Source organism: Primulina eburnea, chromosome 15 (genome assembly GCF_022965805.1).
Source record: "Primulina eburnea isolate SZY01 chromosome 15, ASM2296580v1, whole genome shotgun sequence".
Classification (NCBI taxonomy): domain Eukaryota; kingdom Viridiplantae; phylum Streptophyta; class Magnoliopsida; order Lamiales; family Gesneriaceae; genus Primulina; species Primulina eburnea.
In genome coordinates this window covers 21,339,767-21,355,542 of record NC_133115.1, presented here as the reverse complement: position 1 = coordinate 21,355,542, position 15,776 = coordinate 21,339,767, and the positions used below count along the sequence as shown (strand labels likewise).

Here is a 15,776-nt window from a genome sequence, read left to right as displayed (position 1 = left end):
AATACAGTTTAATAATGAACAAAGAAGATTATTATCATCTTATATCTATGCTAGATCAAGATCTAGTCATTCTTTTATTTCACCTTTAGATTATGTGGTGGATGTTTCTCAAACTTCTAGAGCTTCTACATCTCAGATAAGAGAAGATGTAGAGTCTTCTGTACAAGATACAATAGATAAATTAATTATAAATCAAAACAATATTGTTCATAAAAGTAACTTTAAAAAAGTTAGAGAAACTGATACAGTTTCAGAAATGAATTTTAGTATTTAATGGATAGTAAACCAAAAATTGATTTTACTAAGGGATCTCTTGCTAGAGCAAGAATTAATGCAGAATTTTATTTACCCAAATGGGAATCTTTCATAGATTGGTACTTTAAAAGTTTCTCTGAAGAAGAATTTGAATATATTGTTTCAGAATTTTATAAATATTGTGAAAACCAGAATAAATTAATACATTTTGTCCTTTGGTTTTTTAAAACATTTATTATAGATTATATCTCTATTCTAGAAAGAAATTATAAACTTTCTTCTGGATAGATTCAAAAATCTGTTTATCCTCCTCAACAATTTTTTTTTATAGAAAAGATTAATAAAATTTTAAATTTTAATGCCTTTTCAAAACTATTTGATAATGATATGTTACAAATAGTTGTTAAACATATTAATCAGATAATTGAAAAACAAAATTATACAAATTTATATCTTACGATAATAGGAGAAGAAATAGTTTCTCTTAAAGATCGTATTGATAAAATAATTTTTGCTATTAATCAGATTAAACCAGATGTTCATATACAGTCTAAAGAAGAAAATAATATAGCTTCCATAGCTACTTCTTCTATCCAATCCCCTCCATATATAAAAGATTTTAAATTTAAATCTTTGTTTCTGATATAGAAAAATTTAGAAATCTTAATTTAAATACTCTTAATGAAGAATTTGATAATATAGATAATCATTCTGATGAACAAATTAATAAAATTAAATGGGCAAATAGACCTACCTCAAATAAATATTATTATAATAGACCTACTCCCATGGATGTTCTTATAGAAGAACAAGAATACATTTTTGCTAATAGCTATAATGGGAAAATTATTATGAATGGAATATTGATGGACTTAGTGATAAACAAATTTATAATACTGCTCACAGAATGCTTATGTATAGTACTGTATATATAAAACTTCAGGTAATAATGATAAAAATATTGCTAAAATGATTATATCAGGATTTACTGGTCAACTTAAAGGTTGGTGGGATAATTATTTAAATCTATCCCAAAAAGAAGATATTATAAATTCAATAAAAATTGAGAGTAATATTCAATTAGAAAATGTAGTGTATTCATTAATCATGACAATGATTGAACATTTTACTAGGAAATTCATTGATGATAGTGAAAGGATTCATACTTTATTAAGTAATCTAAAATGTAAAATACTTACTGATTTTAGATGGTATAAAGATAACTTTTTATCTCGAATATATGAGATACCAGATTGTAATAATAATTTCTGGAAAGCCAAATTTATAGATGGTTTACCTTTTCTATTTGTTGAAAGAATTAGAAAAGTTTTAAGAAAAGATGATATTAATATTCCATATGAACAATATACTTATGGAAAATTAATTAATACTTGTATTAAAGAGGGTTTAGCTCTCTGTAATGAATTAAAATTAAATAATTAAATTAAAAGACAGAATTTACTTGAGAAAAAACAATTAGGTAAATTTTGTGATCAATTTGGCATGGACTTACCTAATAAAGGTAAGAAGAAATAAAAGAAAATGATGAAAAAAACTATAGAAAGAAAAGACATTTGTCTAAATTAATAATTTAGACATAGATGAAAATCTAAAAGAAACATTATTTAAAATAATAATGGATTCAAATAATAATTCTGACAGTGAAACTGAGAATTCTTCAGAATCTTATATTTCAGATTAAATACTAGATAGTGAATCAGAAATCTCTGATGATTTAGAAGAATGTAATAAGTGTATACAAGGAAAATCTTGTTTAAATCATATAGAGGATAATAAAAATGATGATTTTTATAAACTCATGTCTCAATTTAATGATTTAGATATTAATGTGTTAACTAACAATAATATTTTAGAATTCCTTAAAATGATTAAGGATCCAATATTAAAATCTACAAGTATAGATCAAATAGAGAATACTGTATCAACTAGCAATAATAATAACATTCTTGTTAAACAAGAACAAGCTTATTCCATGAAAGAAGTAAAAAAATCTTCTACAACAGAAATATATTAAACAAAATCCAGTTACTATACAGGATTTAGTAAAAGAAATTGAAAATCTTAAAGAACAAGTAAAAATTTTACAACACAATAATAATAGTTTAAATTATCGTATTTCAATTATTGAAACTAATAATTCAGTTAATAATTCTAAAAACTTTGATAATCTTCAAGATATTTCTTTTCATGATCCAAATCAAAAACCATTTATCTGTTTTACGTATTATCATATCTCAAACATGGTATACTAATATTACTCTAGTAATTGAAAATTCTTATAAGAAAATTTTCATTGTTATGATTGATAGTGGTACAGATTTAAATGTATACATGAAGGATTAATTCCTACGAAATATTTTCATAAAACCACCCATTCTCTTTCTCATGCAGGAGGAGAACAATTAGAAATAAATTATAAATTACCGAAAGCATATATTTGCAAAGATAAAAACTGTATTCAAACCAGTTTATTATTAGCAAAAGATATTTCTAGCCAACTTATACTTGGCTTACCTTTTATTTATCAAATTTATCCATTAACTTATGTTGATGAAACAAGTATTATAGGAACTTTTCAAGGTAATCCTATTTCCTTTCAGTTCATAACTAAACATGTTCATAGAATTCTTAATGAATTACAAGAAAAGATTGATAGGAAAACTTTTCAAATTAATTCTTTAAAAGAAGAAGTTAATATTTTAACTACAGATGATAAATTACAAAATCCTAAATTATAGGAAAAATTTAAAATTATTTATAATAAAATTTCATTAGAAATATGCAATGCTCTTCCAAATGCTTTTTGGAAGCGTAAGAAGCATATTATCTCTCTTCCATATGAAGAGAATTTTGATGAAAAGAATATTCCAACCAAGGCTCGTCCTTGTCAAATGAATTCTGAATATTTAGAATTATGCAAGAATGAAATTCATTCTTTATTAGATAAAGGTTTGATAAAATCTTCTCAATCTCCTTGGTCATGTACTGTTTTTTATGTTAATAAACATTCTGAACAGGAAAGAGGATTTCCTAGATTAGTTATAAATTATAAACCTCTTAATAAGGTTTTAAAATAGATTAGGCATCCTATTCCTAATAAAAAAAAGATTTACTAGATAGATTAGTACATGCAATCATATTTTAAAAATTTGATTTAAAATCAGGATTTTGGCATATTCAAATAAAAGAATCTGATAGATATAAAACTGCTTTTAATGTTCAATAGGACATTATGAATGGACTGTTATGCCATTTGGCCTTAAAAATGCCTCTTCAGAATTTCAACAAATCATGAATGATATTTTTTATAGTTATAGCAATTTTATAATTATTTATATTGATGATATCTTAGTATTTTCTAATGATATAGAAACACATTTTAAAGATTTAGATATGTTTAAAAATATTGTTATTCAAAATGGTCTTGTTATATCAAAATCTAAAATGATTTTATTTCCAACCAATATCATATTTTTTGGTCATAAGATAGAAAAAGGAAAAATAATTCCTATACAAAGAAGTATAGAATTTGGTTCGAAATTTCCATACATTATAACTGATAAAACTCAGTTACAAAGATTTTTAGGAAGTTTAAATTATATTCCTCCTTATATAAAAGATCTTACTAAAGATTCTACAATCTTATATGATAGGTTAAAGAAAAAATACTTTACCTTGGTCTGAAAGACATACTATAGCTGTTAAAAATATTAAGGAAAAGGTTAAAAACCTTCCTTGTCTTATGCTGGCTAATCCCCAATGGGATAAAATAGTTGAAACTGATGCCTCAGATATAGGTTTTGGAGGAATTCCAAAACAGAAAGATCCCCAAACAAAACAAGAATATCTTATAAGATTTTATTCTGGAAAATGGAATAATGCCTAGAAAAATTATTCCACAGTAGCAAAAGAAATTTTAGCTATTGTCAGATGCATTTTAAAAATTTCAAGATGATTTATATAATCAAAAGTTTATAATAAAAACTGACTGTAAACTGCAAAATTTATGTTTAACAAAGATTTTAAACATGATGTGTCTAAACAAATGTTTGCAAGATGGCATGCACATTTAGCTCTCTTTGATTTTGAAATCATTTATAAAAAAGGTGAAGATAATCACTTGCCTGATTTTTTAACTCGAGAATATTTATCCTAATGTTTTCATTCACAGATATGTATTCCCAAGGAAGAGGAGAGTCCTCTTATAGAGGGCGAGGTGGTAGGGGAAAACCCCCTAATATTATTGCACAACATGGAAAGCAAAGGCTAATAGCCTAGAACGTATCTAGTTCATCAGCCAGTAATACTGAGAAAAATGAGTTATACAATGAATTTCAAGAATTCTTGAAACAAAAGCAGAGAAATAATACAGATTCTCAAGCTTCAGCATCATATGCTAATATCATTAAAGAAGATGAAAATGATTCAGCTCTATATACAGAGACAAAACATCGAGAATTGATTCTTCTTATAGAAGAAAAAGATACCCAATGGGAAAAAATTCCATGGACTATCATGGAACGATAATTAACCAATACATCATATGTATATGGTTCTTATAAGCAAAGAGGATTTATGAAAATCTTCTGCTATCTACAAAAAGTGTGGATATAACTCAATTTTTCAGTAATACTCAACAGAAAGGAAGTTATAACTTCTCCAAGTTTATCATTAAGAAGATAATATCTATTGAGGAATGGGGTATATCTCCATTGGTGGAAAAAAAATTTTATTCTGAAAATCATAAAATGAGTTTTAAATTCAATTTTTGGGATTATATTAAAAGTTTTAATAAAACTTTGTTTTATGAAAATGAAAAAAGGAAAAATTCATGGTTTCTAAAGATTTGTGAAAATGTTTTTCACCATCCTATTCCAAATTAGTTTTTTATTTGGTTGAAGATATTTGGTCCATATCCAAATATTTTGCCAGAGGTTTTTATAAAGCCCATGAATACTTGGCTAAATGTTTCCTAAGTATTAAAAAATCATTTTCTGAACATTGGATCGATGGCAAGACTTTATGTCTATTCTTCATGGAATTTGGAATTCCTTGGATCTGGAAATGACAACCAGAATTCGGATATACTGATGAAGGAATCCCTTGCATATGGAGGGGTCAGTTCTATTAAATTTTGGAACAATTTACTAAAAGATGATTCAGAAACTGGAAAACCTTATGTTTATGACACTCTTCATCAAATGGAGGAAAAAATTTCATTATATCAGAAAGAACTTCATCATGAACAAGAAAAGGAAAAAGCCTCTATGAGTCCATTCAAGATTCTCACTAAGAAATATTCTGAAATTTATTCGTCAGATAAATCTATGGCGTCTGAATCCAGCGAGAATCAGTTCATACATCTAATGCAAATGCAGGATGCACAGAATCCAGAGGATGATACTCCTCAATTATCTCAAATAGAAGATATCTTTGAAAATTTGAAGAAATCTCTGAAAGATAATATCAAAGATGATTAAAAAGTCGTTGGAAGTGGAATCTTACTATTCAGAGTGGGTGGAATAACACATCATGGCATATCATGACAAAAGTGGGTGGAATATCACTGTATACTTTTTGAATTTTGTAACCATGTTACTTTTTGCTTTAATAAAGCATTTTACTGTTTTTTTTTTTGAGATGGAATCCGGGGTTTCATGTCCGGCTCTTCTATCTATTTATAGGTTCATTCTGTGTTCTTAGAAGGACACGGTCGAGTTTGCTCCCCTCTATTCTCTCTTGTAAAAACCCTTCCGAAGTTGATAAATAAAAGCTTGAAGTTCTGACAACAACTTTGTAAGTTCTTACTGTTTTTATTTACTGTTTAAATAATTTTTATTTTATAAGATTAGCCTGAATGACAGGATAAAGCATTTTTACTAAATTATTACCTTACTATGACATTATCTATATTTATTTGTAACTTGGAATCAGATTGAGATAATAAAAGATTTATTTAATTTTTTGGAATTAATGTAATATAAGAGTCTTTGATTAGAACATAAGGTAAAAAGATGAACTAAGAAATGGTAAACACAAGGTTCGAGTTTAACCAGGAAAAATAAATTCATGTTGTAGCCCTTCAGCCTGCTTAGCCGAGAAATGACGTTTAAGGCGTTTATGGGTGATTTTTATGAATTTATGATTCTATGGGATCTCGGTAAAATCCTCTGTTGTTTAATTTCTTTGGTATATCTTTTATAAATCCTTTTATGTTTTATAAAAAGATCCAAACAAGAATCTTATATTCATTATTATTTTGGAATTAAAATTTTTCATTTTCTTAGCTCAGTATGGGTTGAAAATGATATATAGGCTGGAAACCAATAATCTCCTTGTATGCGAAAACCACTAAGGAAAAATTTGATAAAACAATACCACGTATCAGATTCCTCTTTGATTACAAGCCTCAGATGATATATAATATCATCAAATCCCATCTACCAACCGAACGCCTATACATAATATTAATATATATATATATATATATATATGTATGTATATATATATTCAAGAAATAAAAGGAAATCTTTGGAGATTTTATCAAATTTTTTCAGAGAAATCCTTTTGGTCAAACCACAATATCCCATGACTAAACAAAAATTTATATATTACATTGAAAAATATTTTATTATGTAAAATAAATATTAAATTCATACCATATGTAAAATAAATATTAAATTCATACCATCCGAAGTTAAATATATTCATACTATATTATGTTATATCATGTTTGAGAACAAATTACAAAATAATTTAAAAAATTCGACAAAGCTTTAACACGTTCACAAACACATTAGTAAAATAAGTAAATATTGAATTCATTTGGATGGACTCAAAAGCAAACCCAAGGCCGACACCATACCTTATCACGTCCCATTTATTTTATATAATATAAAAATAATAATAAATTAATAAACAAAATAAATAAACATGTGCAGTTGTAGATTGCGATATTTCTCACTTTTATCAGAAACAAACGAACGCCCCACACATTACACATATACAAATTTTCTGGGGATCATTAAAATATATATGTTTGTTATATATTTGTTAAAATAAATAAAACAAAATAAAATAAAAATTAACATCAGATTTTGACTCAATTTAGATTTAAATAAGGCAAACTTGTGTGAGACGGTCTCACGGGTCGTAATTGCGAGACGGATCTTTTATTTGAATTATCCATGAAAAAGTATTATTTTTTATGCTAAGAGTATTAATTTTTATTGTGAATATGGATAGGGTTGACCCGTCTCACAAATTAAGATCCGTGAGACGGTCTCACATGAGACCCACTCTTTAAATAATATGTTTTTACAACACAATATCTTACTACTACAATATGTCATGTTTATTAAATATTTACGTAAACAATTATAAACATATTATATTTGTGTCGAGTTTTCCTTATTTGAGTCGATTCTTTCACATTTGCGTCTAGTTGTTCATATTTGGGTTGAGTTTTTCACATTTCGATCGTTTTTTCGTATTCGAGTCAATGTTTTCATAATCGGACCGAGTTTTGAACATTTGGAATGAAGTTTGAGGTGAAATTTCATGTATGAGTTGAGACTGAGATATAATTTTAGTTTTGATTAATTTAAAATTTTATTTTTATGGACAAAATAATAAAATTAAAATGACTTTTTTGTTTCGATGCAGAACTCAAACGAGTCTTAATATTTGTTTGGCAAAAACTTGTGTGAGACGATCTCATAAGTCGTATTTGTGAGGCAAATCTCTTATTTGGATCACCCATGAAAAAGTATTACTTTTTATTATAAATATAAGTAGGATTAATTAGTTTCACAGATTATGATCTGTCAGACGGTATCACATGATTCTGACACTACTTGTTTTTCCACGAGATTCCTCTCTTTTTTTTTCTTCGTGTAAACCCTAATTATCTGCATCGGGAAAAGGGGGAAGTTAGGGAGTGTCTCTCTCTTTGTGATTGATTATATCTGGGTTCTTGTTTTCTTGGTCATTTGTTGTTATGGAGAAGTTGGGGGATGGGAAGGATTTCAGTGACCGCAACGACTCGGGTTCTGGCTCTCTTTCTGGTTCGCTGCTTTACTTCCAGCTTGCCCTTTTTAGTTTTCGCACTTTATTGTTTTTTTAATGCTGGTTTCGGTCTGTTTTTCTTTTATCTTCTTGTTGTTTGTTCTTTGTTTGTTTGTCTGTGTGTTTTAAGGAAACTTTGCCGTTTTTGCCATTCCATCGCTCTATATAGTGTTGGATCATTCAAGTAACGGATTTGGTTATTTGATGCAGATGGTGCAGCCTTCGTTGCATCCCAGTACTCGTTTTTTGGGAAAGATGTTATGGATACAGTGGAATTAGGGGGTTTGGAAGGTGAAGAAGAGGGTGTTTCTGTTCTTGGAGGTGGACTTGGTGGCGAGGAAGAGTTGCAAGAGTATCAGTTATTTGGCAAAAATGAGGTGAAGATATTGAATCGCTCCTTAAAACATTTTCCATTCTATGCGTGTTTAAGTTTAGATATGTGCTGTGGGTTCTTTTTAATTGACCTGGTTCTAAGATACTGAATTCATTTGTTCTCGGTGTTTTGACTTATATGGATTTGGATATTCTCCCACAATCTTACCGTTTCTTGCTCACCATGCTGAAGTTGCACCATCGCAGCCTGGAAAAATGATTATGAATAGTCATCCATTTACGAATAGTTGATAGATGGAAGAATGACAAAGAGACGACGACTGTATGTTTACTGTTCTGTATTTTGAATAGATTAAAAAAGAGCTTTCAATTTGTTCGAATAAAATAAGATCTTGGAGATTGTGATGTATGATTTATTTTGTTAGATCTAAATGTTTTTTCAGTCTTTAACATGTGGCCAGTTCTTCTTAAAGGATGAGAGTTTACGGATTGTATTTTAAACTAAAGGCTGGCTTTTGCCTTCCTTTTGAGGATCACAAAATGATGATGTTGTAGTTTCTATATGTTTTGACCATTATTTTATCTTCTTTATAAAGTACTTGTGATGTTCAAAGTTCACTGAGGATGCAAATGACTTTTTTTTCCCCCTTATAATTATTGTAGCCAGACATCATTGCACGTTGTGCATCTCTTACTCTCTTTGATATTTATAATATCTGTGTTCACAGTTTTTTTTTATGCCTAATGTTTGCCAACACCTATTGCATGAACTTCCTGACAACTGATCGTATTCTATTGCCCTCTCCAGGGATCAGTATTTGGATCATTGTCTGAAATTGATGATCTGGCGACTACTTTTGCGAAGGTTGTTTTCTTCTTCTCAAACTTGAAACTCGGAGTTGTGTTTATTTTATAAGTTTGAATTTTAATATTTTTTTCTAGGCACTTCTTTCCATTTTTTAAATTGGAACTGGATCTAATTTACTTGTGTACCCATAATGTGGCTCCGCCATGTTTCTTTGCAAACCGTATTTACTGCATCTTTTAGGAATGTTTTGGCGTTAATTAAAAGCTTGACAAGTGCTTGTGTTAGGTGTGATTCCCATGATATTTAATTTCAATCTGTTTTCTGTATCGTGTTATGAATGAAATCAAACAGGTTTTGGTAAAAATTTAGTCAATAAACTTGTATTGCTGATGGGAATTTGAATGTACAAAATGTTACTTCCGCATAATTTGAGTTGCTGACTAAACAACTTGTCCGAAATCCAATTCATAATCTGAAAGTTTACACTCGAGGAAACACTGAACAAATGTAAGGTTAAATTGAAATATGCCTGTAAAGAGCCTCAGTGCTCCTGAATACCAAGGTAGACTTTTTTTGCCTGCTTTATGTTTTTCTGATGTTCATATTTTTTATTTTTTTAGTTGAACAAAGTTGTTTCTGGGCCAAGGCACCCTGGAATTATTGGTGATCGAGGATCTGGATCCGGATCTTTCTCTAGGGAGAGTGAGTTCAATATCCTTTCAAATTGCTTTGTATGATAACATGCTTTTGATTTTTCTTCTGTTGCTATTTTGTAGTTTAACAATTTAATAAGAAGTTTAGATTAAATTATCTATTTAGGTAAGATTTTTCTCTTGTGATATAGTTTCTAGATTTTGAGTAGTCTCTTCTTCAATCATCATTAAAAAAATCCTTGGTTGTGTCCTAAAAATGTTTCACATGTCTATAAGGATATAAATGAAACATTGACGTTGATTCATTTTTAAGTGGTGTCTCGAGTTATTGGCCATGCATCACTCGTGGCAGATTCTTCCCCGATAAATCTATGTTAAAATTTGGAATTTCATCTCCTTTTTATAATTCTCTCATTTTTCACTGCCTTGGTTTATGTGAGATCGCTGGAGCTTTGCTGCAATTTTTAAGGCCTTCATTTTCGGATAACTTTTCTTGCTGTTTTTCCATTTTTTATGTGTGTGCTTGTGCTTTGTGTAATATGATTCATTTGATTAACAGAAGGTTATTGCAGGTTCATCTGCTACAGATTGGGCACGAGAGGCAGATTTTCCTGACTGGCTTGACCATCGTATGTCTGACTCAGAATGTTATGATGAAAATAAGAGATGGTCATCACAGCCTCATCTCTCTTCTCTGTATCATCCAGAATCTAAACCGTTGCATAGAACATCGTCATACCCTCAGCAGCAGCCACAACTCCAACGGTTCTCTAGTGAGCCTATTTTGGTCCCAAAATCTTCTTTCACTTCCTTCCCACCATCAGGATCGCTACAAGCTTCCATGAGTAATTTGAGTCATCTTAATTTCTTATCTCTTGCTGGTGGATCTCAGTCACCCTTCTCTTTGCCAAACCAGTCTCCATTATCTGGTTCAAGTCTTTGTTTTGCCGAAATGCCTATTAGGTTTTGTGATAATGCAAACATGCTGCACTCAATCTCCCCTAACTTCTCACATAACAATCGGCTGCGAAATCAGTGTAGTAGTAACACCGATCTTCTTCGTGGTGATGATTCTATCCTCTTAAACAATTTGTTACAACATCAGTATCAAACTGGGTTATTACCACCCCTAATATCCTCTCAGCAACAGAGATTGTATCTTCCATATCATTCGCCTTTAGCCAATTTTTCAGCATTGCCACCTCACACTTACAACACCTTCCCTTCACAATCATATTTTGGTAAGTATGCGTACAATGATAAAAGAGAGACAAAATCTAAATCAGCACGCAGGGATAGACATTCTGCCCGACTTTCTCACCAAGGTTCCGATTCTAGCGGCCATAGGAGTGAGAGTCATTTGCCACAGTTTAAATCAAAACATATGACCGCTGAGGAAATAGAGACCATTCTTAAAATTCAGCAGGCCGCCACCCATGGAAACGACCCATATGTAGATGATTATTATCATCAAGCCTGTCTTGCCAAACAATCTACTGAATCAAGGTCAAAATATCGGTTTTGTCCTTCACACCCAAGGGAACAAACTTCCAGGTCCCGTAATAGTGCTGAATCACAACCATATTTCCATGTTGACGCACATGGAAAAGTTTGCTTTTCTTCAATCCGTAGGCCCCAGCCTCTTCTTGAAATTGATCCTCCTCCCTCTGCTAGTGGAGATGGTACTGCTGAGCATAAATCATCTCAGAAGCCTTTGGAACAGGAACCAATGCTTGCTGCAAGGGTCACTATTGAGGATGGCTTTCGCCTTCTTTTGGATGTTGACGACATTGACAGGCTCTTACAGTTTACTCAACCCCAAGATGGGGGAAGTCATCTTAGGCGGAAGCGCCATGTTCTATTAGAAGGCTTAGCTGCTTCTCTTCAGCTTGTTGATCCGCTTGGTAAAAGTAGTAATCCTATCGGGCTGTCTCCCAAGGATGATATTTTGTTTCTACGATTAGTTTCTGTTTCTAAAGGTCAGAAGCTTATTTCAAGGTTTCTTCGCCTTCTTTTAACTGGAAGTGAACTTGCTCGAATAGTTTGCATGGCCATCTTCCGCCATTTAAGATTTCTGTTTGGTGGCCTTCCCTCTGATCCAGAAGCAGCTGATACCAATAATGGTCTTGCAAAAGCAGTTACTTTGTGTGTTAGTAGTATGGATCTTAATTCACTTAGTGCTTGTCTTGCTGCTGTAGTTTGTTCCTCAGAGCATCCACCTCTTCGCCCGATAAAGAGCCCTGCTGGAGATGGTGCCTCCATTATTTTAATGTCTGTTTTAGATAGAGCAACTCACTTGTTAACAGGTTCGCAGACTCCCAGCCACTTCAGCATGCCTAATCACACTCTTTGGCAGGCTTCATTTGATGCGTTCTTCAGTCTCTTGACAAAGTACTGCATGAGTAAATATGATAGCATAATGCGGTCATTAACCACTGAAAGCCCACTAAACTCAGAGGCAGAGGCGACAAAAGCTGTGAGCAAGGAGATGCCTGTGGAACTTCTACGTGCCAGTCTCCCACACACTAATGAGAGTCAGAAGAAATTGTTATTGAATTTTGCTCAGCGATCCATATCTGTTACTGGATTTAATACTCACGATGGAGGTGGTGGACAAATAAATCCTGAATCAGTGAGGGGTTAGCTGAGACAGCAACAAGTTGTGTAATATTCAGGGTTGTGAATTCTTCACGCTGGAGGGGCCGCCGTCATTCTGAAGAATGGGATGTCGATTACTTTAGGCGGCGTTTTAATGCCTGAAGTTCTACTGTTGGCATAATTCCGGCCTCCTTCCACTGTGCTTTGCTCATTGGCTTTCCCGTTTTTTTATATCTTTCTTTCTACTTATATATATGAAATATAAACTAACATGACTTTGTGTCGTGTCAAAAGCTGTGGTATATGGGATGCTTTATGTGGATCCTGGTCTGCAAGCTCTGGTTTAAAAATGTAACTGTAAGGGTGAAATATACAGGTAAGCAATTCAGATTGCTGACACTTATGGTGTTCCTTCATCCTCCTCAAACTTTTATTCGGGGGAATGAGTCGAATCCTGCGTCCATTGCAGCAGGTAAAAACTTGTTTTCTTGATAGTTTAGGAGTTTCATTGATGCAGATTTGAGTAGCATTTACTTGGAAGGATAGTTAAAATACTAGATTGTCTAATATTATTAGCTCGTTTATATAGCTATTGAAACCCCTGCACATGTAAATTTGTTTTCCATCTCTTGTATATATGCATGGAAACATGTGCGGGTATGTGGGTTTTGCAGGTGTTCTGTTTATAGATTACACACGTACACACTCTTCCTGAATTTGTCCCTGATGTTTGGTTCCTCGGGTTCCAAATGCCAGCGTGAATGCGTATGCCCCGTCCTGGATTACTTTACCTCGTCAATTGTTGGAATAAACGTTCTAAAAGACGTGAATTGTCGCGAAGCATCGAGCCAAAGGGATTAAATATTACGAGTCTGTTTAAGCGTGATTAGCTGGAGATAAGCATAAGAAATGCTTTTAGTTTTTGAAGTAATTTTAATTGCGTAATGTAAGATAATGGATGAAATGATCTGTAGATGTTATAAATTTAAGAACAAGTGTGATTTTTCAAGCTTTATGGAAAATAAAAATTTAAAAATTATAAACACTTAGATTCAATGGAGGATTGATAGAGATGAGAGTACGAGACAAAAGTAAAGTTACACAGGTGGGTCAAGATTTAATTAAAATATATTTTCTAATAAATCATTACATAAATGTTATTTATGTTCGTTCACTTAATTGATTTTTTTTTTTATTGAAAATATGGTATAGTTTTGCTAGTAAAATTTTATATTTGAAAATTTAAAATCAAGCATGAATAAAATAATTAAAAGATTTTTTTAATTTTATTTTTTGAAGATGAGATAATAGCCAAACGAGTTTTATCGTTAAATCTTTGTTTTTTTTTTGTGTGTAAGTATTTAAATTTGGGTTTAATCTTCTAAGTTTGTTATTTTATGATTTTAGGTATTTTTCTTTTAGAATGTAGAAATGATTTCAAAATGCAGACGTTGCATCAGTATTTTTCGCTCAACATTTTGGTTAAAACAGACCAAAACATAAAAACTAACTTAGATTACATGATTAAAATCCAAGTTTGAAATTGTAGATGATCAAAATACAAAATAAACAAAATTAGATGTCTATTTTGACAATTATCTCTTTGAAGATGTAAGTTGCTTAATCCATATTCATCCATATTTATTACTTCTTTACCTGGCTGTTGATTCAGTTCCAACATATTAGCTAATTAATAGGAAACTTGGAAAGTAATTATGTCTTAACAAGTTGAAAAAGAGGAAGGCGAAGCAAAAAATTAGGATTTCAAATCTTATATATTACTTGGTTTTGTGAGAACCACGAATTTTGAGTCAACCAAGTCTTAAATTTAAAATTATCAAGTCAATGTTTAACATCGGTAATGTACAAAAATTTGCTAAAAAAATCCTTTTATTTCGAAAATAGTAAACTTGGACACCAAGTTTGAATAACATTGCAAGAAGAGAAACAAGGAAAGGAAATCAAAGAATTATGGAAAATTTGGGTATACATAATCTATGCTACAAGATTTCTACACCTCTCAAAGTACTCAATTTTCGAGAATTGCATCCTCAAGGTCCTGCAGCATTTCCGAAGATTTTGCAAGACGAAGTTTCGTCCAAGAACTGTCAAAATTCAAGCAATATTTCGATTTGTTCATTCACGTTTAGAATCAAGAAAGATCAGGTAAGTGAACTTTTGTTATATATAAAATTTGGAAGACTTGTTCCTCGTAAGTTGATTTTTGTATTATATATGTTTTTCTTAAGTAGGCTTATCAATATTTTAAACAACAATATTTCTGTTTTAAAAAATTTCGATCATACACCATGTGTTTTGTGTCCTTTGATTTGAATATGTTTCATTAACTCACTTTGATTCATTTGATGCACTTGGAATTTTAAAAGGGAATGTTATGATTTGATTTTAAAGTATACATTTATATGATAAAATATGGCCCTGTACGATGGGTATAAATGCATACTCATGGCCCATTCGGTGGATATAAAATCGATACAATGGCCTTGCCCCTAGAGGGGACGTGATAATAAACCATGAATAATGAGATGAAATTTATGTTAGACTATATGCACAGCAAGCCAACTTGTGACATGAGATTTATTTACTCTTAAGTAAAAACAATCTTTATTTTAATAATATTTTACGATTTTATCCAGTTATGATATTTATTTTATCCGTATACTCATGCAAGCTGCATAGATAAAGTCGTTGAAAATAAAAAAGTATTTTGAGATCTGTCTCTCAACATAAGATCATGAAAGTCATTAGTAAGCGTACAATATATTCTAAACTGGTTCCTAGTCAATTCAACCACCTAAAATAAGGTTAAAAATCGCTCGAGGTTCAGACTAACATCTGTGATATGAATTCCATGTTTCATTGGTAAGAGCATTGAAATGTCCATTCATAGAGTTGAGTGATCATTTGATGATGCACTGAACAACTCTCTATCGGACTTTCCAAGTGGTTATCACTTATCAAGTGAAATAGTCATCGGTTATGATTGTACACCATCAATCATTTGACCCGGACAATATGAA

General features: G+C 31.1%; 1 protein-coding gene across 1 annotated transcript; it reads left to right on the top strand.

Annotated features, from left to right (window-relative positions):
* Positions 1–8,133: 8,133 nt before the first annotated feature.
* LOC140813580 (protein PAT1 homolog 2-like) lies at positions 8,134–13,125 on the top strand. Its single transcript, XM_073172150.1, has 5 exons — positions 8,134–8,342; positions 8,554–8,720; positions 9,485–9,541; positions 10,105–10,186; positions 10,710–13,125. The coding sequence occupies exons 1-5, from the start codon at positions 8,276–8,278 to the stop codon at positions 12,779–12,781; spliced, it is 2,445 nt and encodes an 814-aa protein (XP_073028251.1). The 5' UTR covers positions 8,134–8,275; the 3' UTR covers positions 12,782–13,125.
* The last annotated feature ends 2,651 nt before the right edge of the window (positions 13,126–15,776 follow it).